Raw genomic sequence first — 24033 nt, 5'->3', positions numbered from 1 at the left:
ATGGGCACTCATAAGTAATACTGTGTTTTTACAGAGTTCTGATCCAGTTCTCTTTGAAAACTATGTCACCAGATTCTTGAGATGCTATAGAACAGGTTCCTGAGCCCTGTCTGATAGCCCTGAAGGACCCTAAAGAAATTCCTGCTGATGTCCCTGATGCCCCTGATAAACAAAAAGGCGTGTGATGTAAAATAATAAGGGCCACTGCACTATTGTGATTGGGTCTTGGAGCAGGTTGAGAGCACTCTCAAAGAATGAAGAATCAGTTCCTGCACAGTTCCCTGTTCTCCTGTCTCTTTATCTCTGGGAAACGACTCAGAAAACACAGTCAGCTCCTCACGTTCAGAAAAACTGTATAAACATCTTCTGAAATGAAGGACATCACTGAGGAGTGTGTTCCTGATTCACTATAAATGCCTCTAATCCTCTGCGAAAGTTTACACTGGCTCTAGTGCAACAATTCTGTGAGGATCTAATCATCACTGAGAGTCAGGGGCTGGAGTTAGTGATTAGTTCTAGGTCACGCACTCCACTCCAATTCATCCCAGAGGAAGCTCTGTTGCGTTAAAGACGGTTATTCAGAAGGTTAAAACACTTACCTTCTGAATATGCCATGCAGAAATTCCACACAAACATCAGCTTTAAAATCCACTGCATCTTCTTCGTTTCACTCTAAATTCTGGACACTGCTAGCTTTCACTTTCACAAGGAACTGTGTAAACACACCACACACTCTGCAACACGTCTTCAAAAAAGAAAATGTGACACAGCTTTAATGCTGGACTTTAAATGCTTCAACCAACACCACCACCCCGCCCCCCTCCCCAAACACATGCACACACACACACACACACACACACACACACACACACACACACACACATATATGTACACACAGAGGATAGGCATCGTACAAAACATCATGGTCCTAGGAGAGATTTGTTTCTACTTCTAATGTTTGTTCATTTACAGTTTGAAACAGTTGAAGGCTGTGTTTATCAGTGTAGATTATATTCTGAGTTGAATTGCTCACAACAAAAATTCTTCTTAAAGCTTCAAAAGAAGGTTTTTGAGCACAATACATCTTTTGTGGTGCTGCACAGAAGAAACATGTCTTTGCTGATATGGTTCTCTAAGGTTTAATGGTATTAAAATTTTTTTTCAAAGGTGTAGCAAATGGCTGGAATTTTGGGTTCTTTATAACAACCACCCAGGTCAGGATCAAGAACCAGTTGACCAAGTTAAAGCTCACATAAGCATTCAAAGCGCTCTGGGACTATCTATGGTTCTATGAGAATTCAGCGAGTTTACAGAAAAAGCCCCAGGGAACCTCCTTTTAAAGGGTGCAGCACTCGTACGTCAGGAAAAATGTTTTGTACAAATAAAAATCAATAACACTCTCTCTCTCTCTCTCTCTCTCTCTCTCTCTCTCTCTCTCTCTCTCACTCTCTCTCACTCTCTCTCTCTCACACACACACAAAATAAATCAGTCCTAAAATAGGCTCTAGTTTGAAAATTAAAACACACACAATTTGTTTCCTTGCAATGTGGGGACCTCACATTGACTTACATTCATTTGTGGAGACATAACCTAAATATTAAAATCCCAAACCTAACCATTACTCTTACCCTAAACTTACTCTGTCCCATGATTTACACTGTGGGGACTTACTTTTGGTCACAATGTGAGTGTGTATACAGATTTGGTCCCCATAATGCAAGTAAAACAGAGCAGAGTGTCTTTGTAGATCCGTATTATTGTGCAAGCCAGTATGTATATACTTATGTATATATCTTAATTTTCACTATGTACAGCAATTTATATCTTATTATACATCTAATATATGTTATACATTTTACAAATTGTCACTGTCCAATGACAAACATGTACCTTCAAAGTAGCAGCTTTACAGGAGAAGGTCATTTCAGTTGAAGGCCATTTAAAAAGATTTTGTTCCAAGTAATTTCTAAGCATTTTTATTGGTCCATTCATCATGAAATTTTCACACAGTGTGAAGGACACCTGCTGTGTTCAAATAATGTAGTAAACTTGAAAAGGGCAAAATATTTTTGATTAAATTACATATTGTATAATGTATATTGTTGTAGAAATATTTATATTCATATTCTTTGTATTAATTTTTATTGCCCATTCTTGCTCTTGCTTGCCTCTGTCTGTACATAATGCTACTACCTTCTGGTAGATGTTAACTGCATTTCATTGCGTTGTACTGAATATCTATTTATATTTAACAACATTTACCGAATAATTCAAAGTCAGACTATTATATAATATATGTAATGTTAAGAGTAATAACTGAACACCAGTCATGCAGTTTAGGAGGACACACAGAACTGTGTTTAAGTTGTTGTGTGAGAGAAGTGTGTCAGTGGGTCTTCTCATGTTTTTACAACACTGTAGTCTTTACCATGTACTGGACTCTGACTCTTCTTTACTGCCACATTCTCGTATAATGAGTGATAGAGTGTTTAATCTTAAAACCACAGCTTTAAACTTCACATGTTTAAGTTACTCCACAGTGTGACTCTTTGAAAGCAGCTTCATTTCCTCATGCAGTTTCTGCTCTGGGTGTGTTACATTGACTTGGGGGGTGGGTGGCCTTAAGGTTGGACAAGCAAGCCTGAGGCCAGAGGGTACAAATCCCAGGACTGGCAAGAGAAATTGAGCAAGGCACTGAGGTGGTCGGCAGCCCCCTGCTCCGGTTGTGTGTGTGTGTTTACTGCTCCTAGTGTGTGAGAAGAATTGCTCACTAGTGTGTGTTGTGTGTGTTTGTGAGTTCACTGCCACAGACAGTAAAATGCAGAGAAGCAATTTCTCTAAGGGGTCAATAAAGGTGTTTTTTCTTATTCTGTATATTTTCTGGAGATTTACCCTATCCTTAGCCAGAACTATGACTAACCCTAAACTTACCCTAACCCTAACCCATCTAAAAATGTAATATCTCTTCTTATGAAGAAGTCCTCATCCTGTAAATGTATATTTTTTGTAAATGTATATTTGAGTGCAATAAACACTGTGTCCTGAAACATTTCATTCAAATTAAAGCACTAAAAAGGATCAGTGAAATACAGATCATCTACACAGTTGTCCCTCTCTCTCTGTTTTACAGACATCATTCCTCAGACAAACCCAACAGAACAAAAACATCATCACACCTCTGACCCTCTAAAACTCTAAACCTTAAACTGATTTATCAATAGAATCACTCTGCTTATAAAAGCTTAATGTTTACCTGGTGTGATGAGGTGAAGGCCTGCCTCATCACTAAATCTGTAACACGTAGTAGACCATGTGTTAAAAATGTATATGTTTTAAAAGTGTTTACCTGTTTCTGCTTGTCCCTCAGGTAGCGTGGTTAGAGAAGGAGAGGTCCATCCAACTTCCTTTTTTTGGAAGCCGAAGGGCCCTCTGTTGACTAGAAAAAGGGGGGTAGGTGATCTAATATGGTACCTGTAGAGGAAAGAAGGGAACAGTTGGAATGAGATTGAGTATAATTACTGGTAAGATGAAATATATGTCATACGTATGTTTATTTTTAGGGATCAGATCTTAGGAATGAGGATAATGGAAATTAGTTTTAAAGAGGTACTTCCTGAATGTGGAGAATGGGTTGGCTCAAGTTAATTAGGGGGCGGGGCCGAAACCTATAAAGGGGAGAGAAGGAAAGTCATTAGGGAGAGCTGGAAAAAGCTGTCCTAGAGGGCTAGGCAAACCTTAATTTACTGATTGCTGTGAAGTCAGTGTGTGGTACTTTAAGAAAATAGGCCTATTGTTTTCTTTTTGTATGATCCTTTTTACTTTTTACTTATTTTTCTTTTATTATTTTTGTGTTTGGAGTAAATAAAATAAAGTTAAGCGCTTGGGGTGAAAATAATTTTGGAGTTTGGAGTGATCCTTGATTGGCGGACCCAGTTTCCTGTCCTTCCACTCAGTCCCATGGGAACGGTTATTTCACTACTTAACACCTGGCCAGACAGTTCTCAGGTTTAAAATCTAAATAGATCTTAACAGTTTCTCACTGACTAAAACAAATCCTGCAGAGTTGTGCACTTTGATGTGAAACAGGAAACACAGGCCACTAGCTGCAGGAACTATGCGGTTGTCATAGGTCCCTGTGAGACAAACAAGAGCATTTTCAAAACAATATACGTTTTGAAGTGTGAGGTTCAGCATATACACTGCAACACATGCAGATATGAACAAAATAAGCCTACTGAGTATCAACTGAGCACAAAGATACAATATCAATATGTACAAGTATACTGTATGTAGATGTACAGTTCAGTTAGACTGTGTACTCATCTATCTAATGTACTGTACGTACAGCAGAAGATTTACAGAGATATGAGGTCTGTCCTGCTGCGTCACACACTCACTCTCTTCTCTTTTCACTGTGTGTTTAGAAAAGGTCTGAACTGGAGTCCATGGAAAGTCCATAAATGGATCTATTTGGATGAAGCTGGGCTCAGTGAAGAATGAAAGAATGACTTACACATAGTTTTTAAACACAAACAAAAATTAATGTAGTTTTTAATGTTAGATTATGCATAATTCCTAAGTAGTGTGTATTGTCTGATGGTGTAATGCAGAAAGTAACATGAGAGGGAGAGTGAGAAAGAAATGAAAGAATATGAGAAAACAAAGGCGAGAGAGAAAGAGAGATATATGAGGTATTGGGTAAAAAGATGAATAATGGAAAGATAAAATCAGAAACAGGAATTATGGTGCAGCAAGACAATAAATAGAAAAAGAGAAATGGATACGAGAGCGAGAGAGAGCGCAACAGAAAGAAAATGCATGAGGCTTCTTATGCTGAACTGTTACAGTGAGCTGCGAGAAACAATGTTTAGCAGTGTGGCAGATTGAATGAAATCAATGCACCTTGTAATATATGTATGAACACAACTTCTTAATTTCACATGGTTTTATAAAAATTATAATAATTTACTCTTTCCAAAATAAACTTTTTTGAGCACAGCAGCTGCTTTTTACCTTGTGTGAAATGTTCTTGATGCATGGACCAATAGAAATTATCCAAAGTTAGTCATAGAATCTTATGACATTGAATTAAAGTTGAAATTAAGGAGCATTTTGACTGCCTTCTGTAAAATGACTGTTTTCAAGATGTTGATTTTGTAACAGTGATGATAAACACAGTAAAACAACAGAGAAAACAACATGGCTGAGCTCAGCTGTTATTTCTGTGGCAGAACTTATCAATGAGATTGGTAGAAGTCAAACGGACATTTATTCCCCTGTAATCCAGTCGTGTGGATGTGGTTTAACTTTGCTCTGGTCCAGTCTGTCACTGATCTACAGCTGTTTACAGCTCACAGTCACAGGATCTGAAACATATCAGTGTGTCATGTGGGATTTATTATGGTCGCACAGTGCAAAGCAGCACACACGGAAGCCACCCTAATTACCAACTGAAATGCAATAGCAACCAGAGAGAAACACATAAGCAATTTTTACATTTTAATAACCATCCAGGTGCTTGTGTTGGATGATTAGTTTTGACACTCCAGCTTAACTCAGATATGGGATGGAGCTCCTTCACTCCAGAGAACACAGCTCCACTACTCCACAGGTACTGTTACACCATCAGGCTGTAAAAAAAACTGTACAAATTAATGTGACTTGACTCATTATAAGGGGTGTTTACAAATCTTTGGACAGAGAGCGCTGATCTAAACATAATAAATGAATAAACAGTGTGAGGTGTAAAACTAGTATTCATGATTCTCTATTATTCCATTACTGGTCACCAGGGGGCAGTAAAAGACAGGTAATTTGGCAGGTCACTGAACTGAAGGGGTCGAATTCATATCTGAACTGATTGATGGTTTTATTTAAAATACACACACACACACACACACACACACACACACACTCAAAGCATATCTTTGACTGTATCATCTTTTTTTTATCCTCATCCTCAGCTTGACATTTTAAAAGATTTATTGAGCATTTCATAATTTTGCTCAGTACTGTGGGACCAAAAATGTTCTCCAACAAATTTGGGCAAAAGATCTTCATCTGTTTATGACTGGTCAGACTTTATGTAAACTGTACATGTGTATAATACACACTGTGTAATATTTGGATAATTATATGTCCAATATGTCATGCTCATAATTTTTCAAAGTATTTGTACATAATATGATGCATGTGGTAATGTGATTAATGTGATCTCTAATAGTTCGGTGTGGAGTGAAGTTTGGGATCTATGGGCTTTTGTGGAATCCCACTGGTTGTGGAGCTTTAGCTGAGGGAGACATCTTCTGATCCGCTTCACATGCACAGGCTTCGGCTTGTGAGGTGGTGGAGGTGAATGAGCTCAGTCCATTCACACTTGTCCACACACAGCACAATAATGACGCTGTCACTGGTTACTCACGCAGTAAACACGTCCATTATCCTCTCTCTCACTCTGTTTCTCACTCTCCTCCTGCCTCTCTCTCTCTCTCTCTCTCTCTCTCTTTTCTTGCTACAATAAAACATAGAAGGGGGGGGGGGGTAAACTATAATATCAAACGTGCAAATACATTATGGAAACCATAACATTGGAGGTGTGTAGAATAGCAGCTTATGCAGAGTAAAAGTGCAATTTATTGATAGCAGCAAATGTTTTTTGTGCGAGAATCTGAGGTAGTTCTGGTGTAATCGTGATGTAAAGTGCAAATACTGACTTAAAAAGTTTCATTGTCAATGAATGAGTTCCAGATACTTTCCTTGCACAAGTATGGTGTAATGTGCAAGAAGTTGATTTTGAAAGTGTTGATGTATTGAGTGTGTTACAGTCTGGAAGAATGGGGAAGGTAATGAAAAGAGTTCAGCCTCCTGAAAGCCTGATGGATGAAGCTGTTCAGAAGTCTTGTGGAGCAGGCTCGGAGGCTCCGGTACCTTTTCCCTGAGAAGGCAGAAGGCTGAAGAATGAGTGTAAAGGGTGGGAACAGTCTTCAGCAATGCTGAGGGCTCTACGGCTGAGGCAGGGAGTGGTAGATGTCTGTAAGGGAGCACTGAGGGGTACCAGTGATCTTGCTGGCAGTGTTCACTATGCGTTGCAGAGTCTTCTGGCGCGAGGCATTACCACCTCCATACCATGAAGTGATGCAGCTAGTGATGATGGTCTCAATGGGTGGGACCCGTGCGTTCCTTAGTTTGCGGAGGAGATAGAGACAGGTTTAAGCTTTCTTGGCCAGCATAACGGTGTTGTTGAGCCAGGAGTGATCTTCAGTGATGTGCACCCCCAGAATTTTGGTACTGCAGCACCATTGATGATCAACGGGGGATGTTGTGAGCGACCTCTACTGAAGTCAACCACAATCTCTTTGGTCTTCCCAACATTCAGGAGGAGATTGTCTTTGCTCCACTGGAACAGTTGGCTCACTTCATTTCTTTAGTTGGCTTCAATGTTGTTAGTGATGAGGCCCAGCACTGTCGTGTCATCTGCAAACTTGATGATGTGGTTGGTGCTGTAGCTAGGTGTACATTTGTGGGTCAACAGGGCAAAACGCAGTGTGCTGAGCACACATCCTTGTGGGGCCCCTGTGTGAGCATGATGGTCCTGGAGGTGTTGTTGCCAGCCTGCATGTACTGTGGCCTCCCTGTAAGAAAGTACAGCACCCAGTTACTGAGTGAGGTGTTGAGTCCCAGATGTCTGAGTTTTTGTATTAGTTGAATGGAAAAAATGTGTTGAATGCTGAGCTGTAATCCAAGAACAGTATCCGCACATAGGCGTTCTTTGAGTCCAGGTGAGTGAGAGATGGGTGGAGAGCAGCAGAGATCGCATCCTCTGTGTATCTGTTTGATCTATAGGCAAACTGAAACGGCTCATGGGACAGAGGGAGGATAAACTTGATGTGTGGCATGACCAGCCACTCAAAGCACTTCGTGACAATAGAAGTCAGAGCAGTGGGCCGATAGTCGTCATAGTCGGATGAGAGGGGCTTCTTTGGCACAGGTATAATGCTTGTGATTTTGAGACATGCAGGAACAACAGCTTGGTTCAAGGAGATATTGAAGATGTCAGTGAGGGCATCCTTGAGCTCCCTGGCACAATCCTTCAAAACACGCCCAGGTATATTGTCAGGACCAGCAGCCTTGCATGGATTTATCCTGAAGAGGGTTCTCTCCACGTTGGCTGAAGACAGACATGTGGCCTGCTCATCCTGGGGGTGAGTGGTCTTCTGTGCTGGTGCATTGTTTTGAGTGTCAAAGCGTCCAAAGAAGTCAATGAACTCAAGTGAGTGAACAAGCGAGCAAGGTAGAGAGAGATGTGTGTGAGACTTGATTTCACAATAGTACTATAAACGTGAATTACACTCAGCAGCAGGTAGGAAGTCCTCAGGAGGAAATTGTATTCCTTCTTCTACTGGTCCTTCTTCACATTCACCTAGTGGCCTGTAGGTATCTGAGAATTGTACCTAACTTATTTTATACATGGCTGCTCCCCTATGGGAAGCCCAATCTATGGAGTTGCTCATATTTGGTGGTAACTTATGTGTCCTTGGGTTTGTGAACAGCGCTATATAAGTTGAACTCATTATTATTAACTACAACTGATTGCTCTTGTAAACAGGGAATGTGTTATACTGTCTGTGAGCAGGTCTGTTCTCCCTTAATTCCTGATTCTTGGAACCTTGGTTCTTTCCTGTGTGTCTGTGGATATTTCCCACCATCCAAACACATTCTACCAGGTGGAGTGATTGTGTGACACTGTGCACAGTTGTGAGTGTGTGAGAGACTGGGTGAATGATCAGAGTGGGCCCTGGACCCACAGTGACCCTGATCATGATGAAGTGCTTAGAGAAGATGAGTGAATGAATGCATGAATGAATGAATGAATGAATGAATGAATGAATGAACAACAGAATTATATCAATATATCAATAGAAACAGAAATATATGAATACGAAGGATATGAATTGTGTATGCATTTTTGTATATTACAGGAAGAATGTTCCACTGTGTTAATTATTCATTACACAATCATGCATATATTTGCATGTGATTATCTGCTGCAGGGTGTATTGCTGTATTTGGCCGTGCTGTATGCGTGTGTGTCCTTCATGAATGTATGAATGAGTTCATTGGCTGAGTGTTGTGGTTATTTTTATCTCTCTCTCAGGCAGGGCATGAAGGAGAGATGTAGAACATGTGGGAGGAGCTGAAAGAAATAAGAGAATGGTTTAAAAAAAGGCTTTCTCTCCTTTTCTGCCGTTTTCTTTGATCTTTTCTATGTTTTTGTGCGTGATCCACAGCAGGTTACACTGCTGCTTCACTCCACCTTTCGACAAATCTGACCTGACATCTCCAGCAGAGAACACAGCTAAACCTCTCTCTCTCTCTCTCCCTCTGCTTCATCCTCCTCTCCTCTCTTCTTCATCCTTTTCTCGTCCCTTTATGTATCTCTAAGTCTCTCTTTCACTCCTTTCTCTCTCGTCTCCTTCTTTCCCTCTTCCCATTTCTCTTCTCTTCTGTCTTGCACTCTTTTTCTTTCCATTTCTTTTTCTTGTATCCCCTTTTCTTTCTATCTATCCCTCTTTCTCTCTCTCTTCTTCAACCCCCCCTCTCTCTCTCCTCTCTGTGATGTTGTATAACTGTGAGTTGAGTTCACTGAGGTTTTGTCTCTAATTAAAAGTGCTGCCTCATTAAGCTCCAGTGTACAAGAATTAGCTGCAACATGAAAGCATTCTCTCTCTCTCTCTCTCTCTCTCTCTGTTCTTCAACTCTATGGGTGTTGCCTCTTTAACATGCACTCTAATAATCCTGTAATAATCAGACTAATAACTTGTTCAGAATAAAGAAGTATTCATAAACATTTATAACCATGATCAATCAGTCTCATTCCCAACACATAATCCTTTAATGCTAATAAGGATTAAAAGATCTGACATTAAAACCTTTATATAAACACACAAATCAGAGTAATCAAATTTACATGCGGTCTAATAATCCTGAGACATCTAGTAAATATCCAGAACATCTTCAATTAAAATAAGCAGATATTTGGTGATGCCCACCCTTGTCTCCACCCTGGGACTATGTGGAGCAGTTTCTATGATGCACGGCAGTCCCCTTGCTTATGAGACACTGTTCGTTGGTGGGATGGGCTGCTCTCTAGGTGCCTGAGAATGTCCTCTACCTGGATCAGGAGCTGTTTCCTCTCTATGGTAGTGAATGATGGTGCAGCAGCAATGGTGAGTGATGCTAAACCTCAAGCACCACATTTTCCTGGTTGAAAGGAGAAGCTGAACATGCAGTGTCAAGGGGTGAAGTTATACCTCAGGGGCTGTGGGTGGTGCACTCCAGCAATGTCAGCACCAACTACAGCAACACAGACAATGACAACAGCAGAGGTGACAGAGCAGGGCAACTGCACCAGTGGTGCAGGTACATTTCTCCAGCTTCCAACATCAGATTAAAGACTGAAAATTCACATGCTGCCTGGTATGTCTCTCACCCCCAAGACAGTGGGTACTGTTACAGGTCATCAGGGTAATTTACTTTAACTAACCCTGGTTTTATTGTTACGGCTGATTGATGTATACGTATTTGTGTAAGATCTCATGCAGTGGATGAGGGTTTAATAATACTGCCTTGGCCTATTTTTCATCAAATGTCTGAATATGGATGATGTATATACACCCCAAAGGCTGATATTACTGGTACAGTAAAATATTGATGATGTAATTAAGTGTTCATTGATGCATCTCTTCACCCAGATAGACAGAAACCAGTCCTCCATTACTGAGGTGGAACTGCCTCTAATTTGGCAGCATTTTCAGACTCAACCCTTTTACTATTGAAGCTGCTTACGTCACTGAGGATTTCCCAGTGTGTGTGTGTGTGTGTGTGTGTGTGTGTGTGTTTGTATGTGTGTGTGTGTGGACTACCTAAATCTGTCCTAGCAACTGAGCAGTGCTCAGTCCCAGAGGAGAGAGAGCTTCCATCTCAGAAAGCGGAGGAAAGAACAGAGCACTACTTGTTTATCCTTTGTCTAACCCTGAGGAAATGTAGCAAATTTCATTAGTTATTAAACTGCAATAATAATGATCATAAATAAATATAATTCTTATTACCCATAGAAATGTTTTTGTTCATTATTTGTTCTAAATGGTTATCAAAGCTTTGAGGTCATTTTATGATCCCATTTCTCTATATTAGTGTGTGTGGGTGGATGGGTGGATGCATGTTGTAGATTTTTACATTGTAATCTTCATTATCATCATTAAATATACTTACTATTGTCTTTAACTTTTGTCTATTAGGAATCATTGCTTTTGATGCATGCAAGAGTCATTTGTGCGTGCGTGTGTGTGTGTGTGTGTATGTAGGGTTTTATCTTATAAACGGATCACTGAACATGAATCTGGGGGTTAAATTAATGTGCCCTTCCCCCCGCTCTCTGATTGGCTGGAGTCGGGATTAACGTCATCGCTGCTCAAAATGATTCATTTGGTTCCAGTGATTCGAATCATAGAACTCGCTGCAGCTGCCGCATTTTTCCATGTTCGGACACTGAATCGTGAATCATTCAAATGTAATATTAAAAGGCTTTTAAATCATCAGCAAAATAAATAAATATATCATATAATGACAATAAATAATAAATAAATAAATATATTATTTTGCTTATGAAATGTATATAAATAAAAATAGATATGAAGTCATATTATTACTGTAAACGTTATAATGTATTTATATTGCACCATATAATATTTTTTGTGACGTTTGATCCTCACAACTGCTCTGCGATTGGCTAGTGTAAAGTGGAACGTGCAGACCAGCAGCCAATCAGCGTCCAGCGAGAAGAACGAATCGATTTGATGATTCATTTATTTGATGATTCATTGATTCTTTACAATGATTCATTTATGTGGTGTGATGCTGATGAGCCGCAGCTCATTATAAAACCTGAGCCTTAGTCTCGGTGCACCATCAGATACAAACCACACACAGAACATCCACAGCACACACACACACACATACACACAAACCAAACACACACACATATACACATACAAACCAAACAATGTCTAAAAAAGAGGAGAAACTCGCGGAGGAAAAGGCTGAATCTGAATCCAGCTGGAAACACCTCATCTATAATCCCAGGACTGGGGAATTTGTGGGTCGCACCGCCAGCAGCTGGGGTAAGAAACAGAGGGGCATCATTTACACTCCGAGGATAATCTTTACAGCGGAGATACCTTATAAATTTAGTGCATGCAACTCTGGTTTCTCATGTGGAAATAGGTGCTGAAATAAATGACCGGTGCAGTGCATCGGATACAGCCAAATGTGATCCATGAGTTAGATCTAAAAATTAGATTTACAACGGAAATCTTCGTTCCCGTTCATTTCATGGGTGGCTTTTAAGTCCAATAGTGCATTAAATCTTAACCCTGAATTGGTTTCTTCTGGGCATTTTCAGTTCCACCTTAAATGGTGCGTGTCTCTGCCGTATAAAATCGATTCATCCAGCTGCTTTGGCTTCTTCCTGGATTTTTTAAAATGGTGTACCATTTAGGGTAGAACTGATAATACTTTTAATAAGAAGGCTTCATGTCATGAAAACAAAAGCATCCTCCAATAAGAAACGGACAATCCCATTTACAGGCTGAAAATAATGCAGCTGAATTTTATTTATATTTTCGTGCACACGTCTGTTCTTCACCTGGATGCAGGTGCTGTAATGAATGGCTGAATAAAAACCAAAACAGTGCATTGTTTTCTGTATTACTACATTTGAAAAACATTTGATTAATAATCTCAGTTGAGTAAAGAGGGCATTAAAAAGGCTCCTATTTGGAAATTTCAATTCCACCTTAAATGGTATCTTGGTTCATATACAGAGATGAAAAATGCATTTATACACCGTAATAAATATTTACTGCTGAGTTATCTTGCTATTTTGTGCATGCAGCTGTACACATCTGGAAACAGGTGCTGAAATGAATGGTGCTATTTCTTGGGGTGTATTTTGCAAATCTAATACTAGGTTGTGTTTTAATGCTTCATTTACCATTTTCTCTCTGTCTGTACTGTCATTGCTTCTAATTTGGTCCAATGATACAATCTTGAAGTGTCTTTTTTTTTTTTTAATCTTCATTCCACCTTAAATGGTCCAAATCATAGTACACAGCTATTCAATCAAATCTGTATATATCTGCTCGGATTCCATTTCATTAAAAAATACCATCAATTAGCACAATTCTACTGAGTCTAATAATGTGCCAAATAATGGCTGGCTTCTATGTGGAATCTTCCCTTCTAACCTTAAATGCTGTACCATTTAAGGTGGAATGGAAATTTCCAAGGAGGAGCTGCTGGCGATTGAAAAGGCTGCGGAGCAAACACAATCCCCTCTGTGTCCTTCCTCTTCTCAGGAATGACATCAGTAAATGAAATTGAACTCACACGCATTTCACTTATCATTGATTGAGTAATGTTTTTGTATTTACATTATTTAGCGTGTTTTTCTGAGTGTTTTTTAGCCACTGAGATATTTCAGATTTTGCAGAGGCCTGTTCTGTTATAGACATTGAAGTGATTTGACCGTGATGTTAAAATGTGGAGTGTAAGTGTCACTATTTAAATTGACATCAATTACATGCTTTTATTTGCACCAAACTGATTTGTCTTTGGCATTTACCTAGACAGCTATTAGAGATTAGCTATTAGTTATTATCTCTGGATTTATTCAAGGTCAAAATATGGCTGTTTTTTATGTGATGCTAGTGTTGGGTGGATCACAGTTTATCATCCTGTCACACTGTTTCCGAGCATGACCGTGGAGTATAGTAAAACGAGTGGGGGTTGGGAGGGGGGAGGTGGGGGTGTGGTTGCTTAATTGGGGTAGACTGGACACCTGCTTTTGCAAATAGTTTTTCCTGGAATGAAGGGAATGGACATCGGTTTTGATGTCATTCAGGTATGGGAGTGTCAGATCCTGATGTTTAATGACTGGGAGCTTTACACCCCTCTAGCCCACCTTTTATAGCAGTATTTCAGTGGCCTTCTCCTAGATTTATGTTACAATAAATAACTTTTATGATTTAAAAGTCATTAACACAACAAATTGTTGTATCTGTGATGGATTATTCAGTAATTACTTTGTTATTCATTTTTGGTGTAGTCCAGTTTGTATGAGAATGGCAGACTGAGGTGTGAAATCACATACAGACCCTTAATACATTTTTGGATATGCACAATGATATCTGATTGGATGCTGATATATCATCAGATTTTTGGCAATAAACTGTCAGCATTAAGTGAGTGTCACACTAGACATTTACACTCTGAAAAAGAATCGGAGCCAAGGCTATGGAGTAAGATTACTGTGAAAAATAAACTCACTGGACTCACAGGTAAAATGCATTGAGCAGACAACCAATCGATTTGATATAGTGCACATGAGTGGTCTGCTGCGCCTTGTTGTATTTGTGAAAAACACACACAAAATAGACTTTTTACTACAACATTAGTATTTATGCACAAATTTAGATGAGCATCCACATGTGTATTTTTGACAGTAATATTACTCCATACAAGACAGGGTCAGAAGATTGAACTGTCATCCATTTTGTTGCAGATCGCTACAAATTCCCTAAATGACCCACTGTCACAGTAAATCACAGGTATATACCAGGCTGCAGCTCACCAAATGTGTACCATTTTGTAAACAGCACAGAAATATATTTAAAAAAATTATGCCTACACACAGCTACTGTTAGCATTTTCTCAATTTCAGAGCTAGGCTATTTGTCTGTGTGTGTTCTTGTGTGTTCTTACGGTCTCGTGTAGTTGCTTGACGTCATCTTCCACTGCAGAAGTTTCATTCCAATACTCAGGAGGACAAACACCAAGAAAGTGCCCGGACATTGTTCTTGATCTGCCGAAAATAACAAGGCTGCATCGGTTCATGACTGTCCAGCGGGAACAACCTGAAAATCCTATCAATCGTTCACTGCACGCATCTCAAATTTACTCTTGCGGGGTCACTTTTCAAGAACTTTCTTCAGAAGAACGTTCTTTTAGAGAAGTCAATTTTTTATTTTTGGTATTGAGAAACAGCCCTAGGGTACTGCTGTACAAAGCCCAACCCCTTCAGATCACCACAGCCAATCCAGCAGTGCCATGGTTGAGAATTTAATTTCATGATTCAAATTTAACCAAATTTGAACTTTTTGCCCTGGAAATCTGCAGTGTGAAATTCCTCATGCATTGTAATTAAATTACAATAAATTGGATTTTACTTATAACAACACTGCCTTATTTATGAAAACATACGTTACTAATTTTATTGGACACTATGATTTTATAAGGTGGCGCAGCAGGTAGTGTTGTAAGCACACAGCTCCAGGGACCTGGAGGTTGTGTGTTCGATTGCCGCTCCCGGTGACTGTCTGTGAGGAATTGGTGTGTTCTCCCAGTGTCCACGTGGGTTTCCTCCGGGTGCTCCGGTTTCCTCCCACAGTCCAAAAACACACGTTGGTAGGTGGATTGGCGACTGAAAAGTGTCCGTAGGTGTGAGTGAATGTGCGAGTGTGTGTGTTGCTCTGTGAAGGACTGGCGCCCCCTCCAGGGTGTATTCCCACCTTGCGCCCTATGAATCTATGTAGGCTCTGGACCCACCGTGACTCTGAACTGGATAAACTGTTACAGAGAATGAATAAATTAATAAATGACTATGATTTTATAAACTATGTAAAGATAAATTTGTAAAAATCCTGATCTGACATTTCTTCAGTTTGGTGTTTCAGCTGATTTAACCCATCTACAGACATGTATTTTATATTTATTAGAAATGATTATGACTCTGAGTACCACTTTGATTACCTTCCTAAAATCCTTGAGGATGGGTCTACATTTGGTGTGAAGAAGAAAAAATTGAAGATTGTATTTTTTAGTCATTAAATTAAAGTTATCTCACAGACCCAACATGCTGTAAACTCCTGACTCTGATTCCCTATCATCTTGCAGGACTCATCCTCCTGTTTTATTTGGTGTTTTATGGCTTCTTGGCTGGAATGTTCAGTCTCACCATGTGGGCCATGCTCCAGACTCTGGACGATAACGTCCCGAAATATAACGACCGTGTCTCCTCCCCAGGTGAGTGCTCACCACAGACATCCAGCACAGAACACAAAGTTATTACACTCTGAAAAACACATGGGAACGGTTCGGTATTCACCCCGACCGCAGCGGAGGGATTGGAGCATGGAGTACACTTCTGAATATTGATTTTTCCCGAAGAAAGGAATGTAGCTTATAAATAATGAACCAAACTGGTCCAATAACAGAAACAGGGCGTGAATAACAATGACCACACACACTGTTATGGGCATATCACAGGTCTTGTTTACTGTCTACATGAGAAGTGTAATTAAACAAATATTTTTCTGCATATTTTGGTTCACAATATTAACATATATAGAATATATCTTTCCTGAACGTCTTTAGAAGTCTTCATATGTTAGAGAGGTGGTTGTAGCTCTGTTCTCCTATTTTTAAGGGTTTTATGAGGGCAGACCTTCAGCTCCAGTAGAAATCTTATCCTATTTTAAGAACCTGAATAGAATCTCAGATCTCTAGAACAGAGAACAGGGGCTTATGTAATTAATAAAAAAATCAGCATGTAGTTATTATAAGGGTTTATGTCATAATTATGAAATAATACATATTTTGATTATGAGAGTATGTGATTATTATAAGATATTACAATTGATTTGATCAGTTGTAACATTGATTCAGGTCAGAAAGACCATTTGGTAGCCCAGAGTAAAAACAAAATAATGAGATATTTTCTTGTAAATACAAGATGCTGTATGTCATAATTAGGACATGTAGTTCGTCTTATGTTTGTTATATTTTAGAATAATGAAAAATAATGAGAAATTATTTCTCATAATTATGAGGTGATGTATGTCATATATATGCCATAAGATGTCATAAAAACGGCATGACATCTCATAATAATAAAATTTTTTTCTCAGAATTACCAGATGTTTATTTCATGATGGCAAGAGATCTCAATGACAACATGTTAAAGGACTTTTTTTTATTATACACGGCAGCACTACATTTTGTAAATAACTGTGTACATGTGCAGTAAATATTTCTGAGAATGTAGCCAGAGGAAAAGAGAGAGAGAGAGTGATTGAATGTGATTAACAGTGATGACACTGACAGCTGTCCTCTGTTTTCAGGATTGGTGATCAGTCCGAAGTCAATGGAGATTGTGTACAACAGATCAGACCCTTTGCAGTATCAGGGGTTTGTTCAGCATCTGGAGGCTCTTTTGCAGCGTACGTCCTAAATCCTCTTCTTCACCTTGACTGTCATCATTTCTTTCCGCTGACAAACACAAACAGAGTCACACAGAGAACAAAGCCCAGATGATTTCTGCCTTCAGCTGGGGGACATACCTAAGTCGATGTTTACATGTTTCCTCATGCACCATTTCTCCTAAACTGCAGGCACTAAGTGTGTTCCTCTCTTCACTGCTGGAACAGCCTGTGCTCTCCTGGGACTCTGTGTTATATTATATATAGTGGCTGTAAGGATTTGATTGCATTCAGCCACATAGTCATCGGTAAGGGTCAGGGGCTGATGTTGGTGATTAGTTCTGGATCACACTCACCACTCCAACTCATCCCAGAGGAACTGGATGGAGCTCCAGAAAACACAGTCCCATTCCTCCACAGTCCAGGGACACTATATTGCTATGGTGCAGTCCTGGCACTGGACATGTTGAGCTTAGGCTCATGTGTAGCTGCTCCAGAGCAATCTCGCTGCGTATTAGTGTTTAATACTATTTCCCTCTCTCTCTCTCTCTCTCTCTCTTTCTCTCTGTCTATTTCTCTCTCTCTGAAGTGAAGTATGAGCTGTGTTCTGCTCTGTGTTTTAGAGTACAATGACTGAGTGTGTGTGTGTGTGTGTGTGTGTGTGTGTGTGTGTGCGTGTGTGTGTGCGTGTGTGTGTGCGTGTGTGTGTGCGTGTGTGTGTGCGTGTAGAGTACAATGACTCTGAGCAGGTTATGAATGAGCTGTGCTTGGCGGGACAGTATTACGAGCAGGACGAAGTGGAGGTGAAGAAGGTGTGTCAGTTCCGGAGGACTTCTCTGGGACCTTGCTCTGGTTTGACTGAACCTGGCTTTGGATTCAGAGAGGGTCAGCCCTGCATCATTGTCAAAATGAACCGGGTCAGTACAAAACCCCCACACACACATACACACGCAAATATGTACACTATGAAGTGACCCCTGCTAGATGGCGAAAGAGAATCAAATATTTCACATTTTTCACTGAATGAACCAAAGAGGGTCTCCCAAATGGAGAAACAGCCATGTTTAAAATAAGTTTAATACTGAATCTCTGCCAATCGCTTCTCGGCCACTAGGTGTCAGTAAATCATCGGCTTCATAACCTGAAGAAGAATCAGTTGAAAGACTAATAGCTGGTTTAATAAACATCCACTTTAAGTTACATGTAACAGTGTGTACTCCTTTTTCTTATTATTATTATTAATATATAAATATTACTATTATCTACAGATTATCGGCCTAAAACCAGCTGGAGATCCATTTATAAACTGCACAGTGAAGGTAAGTGTGTTGTTTAATTAATGATGTGGTAACAATTTCATAAAGTCTTCAACTGGAGTAAAATAAATATGAGTTTTCTGGAATCTTCTCTGTTGATGTTTCTGAATGTGTGATTAACATGGGTGTCGTATTTTTTTTTTGGTAAAAATTAGTGTTTGATTTCAGAGGAACCACAGTTTTGACTTATATTGTTATATTTTCCACGTCATCCAACAAAATCTTACAGTTATATTTTCAGCAAAAGAAACAAAATCATTAAACATTTGTTTAATCTTTAAAATCATTCAAAGCAGATAGTAGCTTTTCCACTAGCACGATTAAAGGGTTTATCATGTAGTATAAGCCCCAGTGACTGTAAATGATTAACTGATGGTTGATTTAAAAAAAAAAGTTTTTATGAGCTGTATTTAGTAAGCGTTTGCAATCGAGTGCAAATCTGATTGTATTAACCTGTGCAATTCAATCGTTTATTAGCACTGTTAGCTTCATAGCTCCAGCTCTAAAATAAAGTAGATGAATTCAGACTCCAAACATGCCTCGGACAATCACTTTCATTTGGGGTCAGTGGAAAATCTTGTATATTTGATTTCTGGCCAAAACCTTTAACAGTTGAATTGTGATACTAAAATCTGAATTAAACCAATGTGAAGGTTGTCGGACGAAAGTTACACCCCTGGTAATTACAGACTGTAACTGTGGGTGTGGTGTTGTCATGGTTTAGTTTATTTATTTTTGGTGGTCTGCCTGTTCTCCCTCCGTGTCTCGTCCTCTCTCAACAGCCTGTTCTTTTTTTCTTCTTTTTTTTTGTTTTCTCTTCTGTTCCTCCGTGTTTCTGTTGCATGCCGCCAGTTGAGCTCCTTGTAAAGTGATGGGTAAGATCACTGTGATGCTCATGTTTACACTCCCTCCTGTCTCTCTTTCTGTGTGAGTGTGTGTGTGCGCGTGTGCGCACATATGAGCGTGTGAGTGTGTAGCAGGAATAAATCACACTGTAAGATCAAAACCTGCTCACACTGTGGCCACACACTGCTCCCAAACTGCATTAATCATTCAGTTTTAAGTTGAAAACATTATTAAAGATAGGTTTAAGGTCAGAGTTCGGGTTAAAGTTAAGTTGAAGCGTTACGTAAGTGTAAGTTTCCACAAAATGAACTGTCGGTGTAATTGCCCCACAATGCATGAAAAATAATGTGTGTGTGTGTGTCTGTTTTATTTTTGTGTATGTGATGTAACCCTTTCATCCACTTTATTTTACACACATTAATGTTGCAGGAATGTGAGGAGTGAAAGAAAATGGGGAAAAGAGTGTAATAGATCACAGTTAGTAAACGTGTGTGTGAGTGTGTATGAAATTGCAGACTGTATTAAATGTGCTGTGAGACAGAAAAGTGAAACCAAATATAATAAGAGCTGCATTATACATTTGGCAAGTTTTGTTTGGTTTCTGGTAGAAATATATCACTGCAGAAAACGTGTGGATGAACATTGTGCAATGTGTGTTGTGCTTTGTTTCCCTGGGTGGATTTACTTGATAACTGTGTGCGTGTTCATGTTGAAGGCGTGTTCAGAGAGAACTGGATTAGAGCTCGGTGATGGAGATACCTTCTATGTTATTGAGTTAGCTTTGTGTCAAAAGGGTGTAGTTCAACCAGGCAGAGGATAAGAGGCCTGGTCCCATTACTCACACTAGCAGCCTTGCTCCCTTTGTCTGTGTTTTAAACCTGTGCTGAGGTTTTATATGGTTTTCTGAGACAGCGTCAGATCAGCGTGTTATAAGAGGTTTCTGCTTTTTTCAGGGAGAAAATATTGAGATTCAGCAGTTTCCTCAGGACGGACGCATCGACCGTATGTACTTCCCTTACTACGGCAAGAAGACACATGTAAGTCTTGACAATGAGTGAATTTTTATTGAAATATGACTGAAACTGTCCCAAAACTTTAACATAATCCCTCTCCTGTGTAGTGCCAAAAAACAAGGGGACAAGGGGAAATTAATTTCAAACCAGTTGGTTTTAATTAAGGGAATCATTTTACTAATTAGGGGTGGCACAGTGGCGCAGCAGGTAGGTGTCGCAGTCACACAGCTCCAGGGACCTGGAGGTTGTGGGTTCGATTCCCGCTCTGGTTGACTGTCTGTGAGGAGTTGATGTGTTCTCACCGTGTCCGCGTGGGTTTCCTCCGGGTACTCCAGTTTCCACCCACAGTCCAAAAAAACACACGTTGGTAGGTGGATTGGTGACTCAAAAAGTGTCTGTAGGTGTGAATGTGTGTCTGTGTTGCCCTGTGAAGGCGCCCCCTCCAGGGTGTGTTCCTGCCTTGCGCCCAATGATTCCAGGTAGGCTCTGGACCCTGAACTGGATAAGCCGTTACAGATAATGAATGAATGAATGAATTTGACTAATTAAATAAACTGTTCATGGAGAGGCCTGAATATATGCACATGACTATTAAAATAGTTGAAATTATGTTAATACAAGTTCTCCCCGTGTCCGTGTGGGTGCTCCGGTTTCCTCCCACGGTCCAAAAACACACATTGGTAGGTGGATTGGCGACTCAAAATGTGTCCGTAGGTGTAAGTGTGTGTGTGTGTCTGTGTGTGACGTGTATGTTCTGTTGTGTGCAGGTGGGGTATGTCCAGCCTCTTGTGGCCGTGAAGTTGAAGCTGAAGAGGGAGGAGTTCGGTAAAGATCTGATGGTGGAGTGTAAGGTGGAGGGGTCCAACCTCAAAAATAACGACGATCGAGACAAATTCCTTGGACGTGTGTCCTTCAGGGTTCTGATCACTGAGTAACACAAATTCTCTCTCTCTCTCTCTCTCACACACACACACACACACACGCATATATATATACACACACACACACACACACATACATACACATACATATATTAGAGCCCGACCCATATCATCAATATTATAAATAGCAATATAATCAAATCATCGTTCTGTAGTGGGTGTCTTGCCTTTATAAGGAATTCTAAGTTTAAGCTGGATTTTAAGCAGAAATCCCTGCCCCGTTTTCACACCTACACTTTGTAGTCTGGTTAAATCCGATTCTGGTTTGTTTACACGATTCATTTGTGCAGGTGTGAATGCAGTAATCGCACTTAGATGCACAAGACAACTGCACCAAGACACTTGAGATGAGTGGTCTTGGTCCAGTCCCAAACAAACTCTGCAGCATTTAATTTGTGGTGAGAACGCGATCTGACCCAAATATCAGGTGAACTCCTCAAGCTTGAGCTAATCGGCTCCCGTAGCCAGGTGTGCTTTACATTATGCACGACTCCACAACACAGGAGCTTCTTTCTGTATGAACTTTCTTGCTCCCACCTCATACAGGACTGACCAATAAGCGAAGAGGATGTTCTTACATGGGTGCAGTTAAATCCGACCAGAGCAAACGAACTATAGGTGTGAAAACACCCTGGACCTTTGAACATCAAAGTCATTTAGGGATTGGGTTAGGAATTTTTAATCACTCACTTTGTTTAAAAACACTTTTTTTCTCTTTTTTTTTACTGTTTAATTATCAATGCTGCCAGAATAAAATCTTGTATTTAAATTTTTTACACTTCTATGCAGTGTGAATATTCCTACTGCTGTTTACATTGTGCCAAATGTGTCAGAGGGACCAAAATCTTTCTACAAATGTTAAACGTTTACACCACTTAGATACAAGGTTTTGTTCTGAGAGCAGCATTATGCAGAATTTTTGAAGTATTGGTGAAAGCTATTGAAATGTATAATTTATATAAGTAGCTTACATACCAGTATAAAATAATTAAGATGAGAAACAGAAAAATTAAGGGTAATTTTATGAAAACTGAGTTTATAAGATTTTTATTTAAACCAACACATTTACGGAATGTAGATGGAACAGGTAGTTAATTATATATACTCTCACATTTCAGTTTTCTAATACAAAATGTAAAGACATTATTGGTGGTTTAATGACGAGTTATCTTTCAACGCTGTTGAATCTGTGTGAAATTAAAGGTCCAGCCAGTAATTTTAACCATAATAAAGTAGAAGACAATATTCATAAATTATTATTTATTGTTTCGATATTTCTTGCTGTGAAGTGCTCACGAGATGAAAAATCCAACTGCTTTATTGTCACTGAATAAACCAGTATGCTACATACATTGGCTCACCCACTTGGGGGCAGCTGTGTTTAAAATAGAGGCTTTTTCTCAAAGACTAGACTGAGGCACAGAAGCACACATTATTTTCCTCACAGAGCAGTTTCAGAGACCAATTTAAAAGAACTGAAACATGTGTAAGAACACTCCAATCTGTCTGAGTGTATTTTTTTCTTCTGTGAGGTATGTGTAAAAGATACATCAGGACCATCCTCCAAATTGTACCAACTAAAGCCAGCATTTTTCAACTGTACATGAAGTGTCCTTCAAACCGGTACAATGTTCAGTGATTACAAAACGAAAAATGCAGCCCAGGCTTTGAGAAATGGCTAGGGTTTAGTACCGAATCACTGATACATCCAGGCCACTAGGTGTTGGTATAATGGCTGTTTTATGATGTATAGATGAATCGGTTAAAAAAATGACTACACCTTTTTACGATTGTCTGATTTTTTCAGCTGTGTGGGATATCGGTCGGGCTCTAGCTTTCACATTATTCTTCTGTGAACTTCAAACTTCTCAGAAAATAAAAAACAAACATCTGATCTCAGGTGATCAGACAGAAGCCACGATCAATACACACTGATTAACCTGTTCAGATAAATTTATCAATATAATTTCCAGTTTCAATTATCATTAATAAAACCATAAGAAATCAGAGCACAAATTTGTCACTCTTTTTAACATTGTCCTCCTCGAAACTGCGAGGACTATTTTGTAAATAATGTGAATGAAAAGCATTTTGGTGGTGATCAATCCTGTGTTTCTATGTGTTTGTCTCGTGTGTGTTAATTGTATTTGTATTTAACGTAATGGAGCACTGTTTTGTCTCTCATACACAGTTCACTACCGTCCTATCACTGTAAAAATGTACTGTTTGGTTGTAAAGAGGGGAAATATCTAATACATTTATGAGAAACTGGAACAAATATCTGTAACATAAGAGGTCTGTGGAGCCTCTGCATGGACTGATGTTTATGCAGATGCCTTAGGAGCCATTTAACATCTTGGTTATTAAAGGTTATTTTAAGAAATAATGGGAGTGCATGGTTTTTGTTTGTGTGCAATGACACGTTTCAACCACACGTGGGAGCCACAGAAAGCTCAGCCACAGCACGTAGAACCTGGAGTTGCATTATAGTAGTTTTGAGAGAATGTATACACGCTTCTGTAGATTTAAATACTTTCACACACAGCTCTAGACATTTTCACACCCTCACAAAAACATACAAATAAATATGTGAAGATACAT

General features: G+C 39.5%; 1 protein-coding gene across 1 annotated transcript; it reads left to right on the top strand.

The window, feature by feature from the left end:
* Positions 1–11955: 11955 nt before the first annotated feature.
* On the top strand, positions 11956–23797 carry LOC136676108 (sodium/potassium-transporting ATPase subunit beta-3-like). The gene is made up of 7 exons (XM_066652968.1): positions 11956–12180; positions 16013–16141; positions 17239–17337; positions 18046–18233; positions 18585–18635; positions 20432–20515; positions 21259–23797. Exons 1-7 carry the CDS (start codon positions 12063–12065, stop codon positions 21424–21426), a joined length of 837 nt encoding a protein of 278 aa, XP_066509065.1. The 5' UTR covers positions 11956–12062; the 3' UTR covers positions 21427–23797.
* Positions 23798–24033: the final 236 nt, after the last annotated feature.

The sequence above is a fragment of the Hoplias malabaricus genome, chromosome X1, assembly GCF_029633855.1.
Source record: "Hoplias malabaricus isolate fHopMal1 chromosome X1, fHopMal1.hap1, whole genome shotgun sequence".
NCBI lineage: Eukaryota > Metazoa > Chordata > Actinopteri > Characiformes > Erythrinidae > Hoplias > Hoplias malabaricus.
The sequence above is the reverse complement of the archived record's forward strand: the minus strand, read 5'-3'. Positions and strand labels throughout refer to the sequence as shown.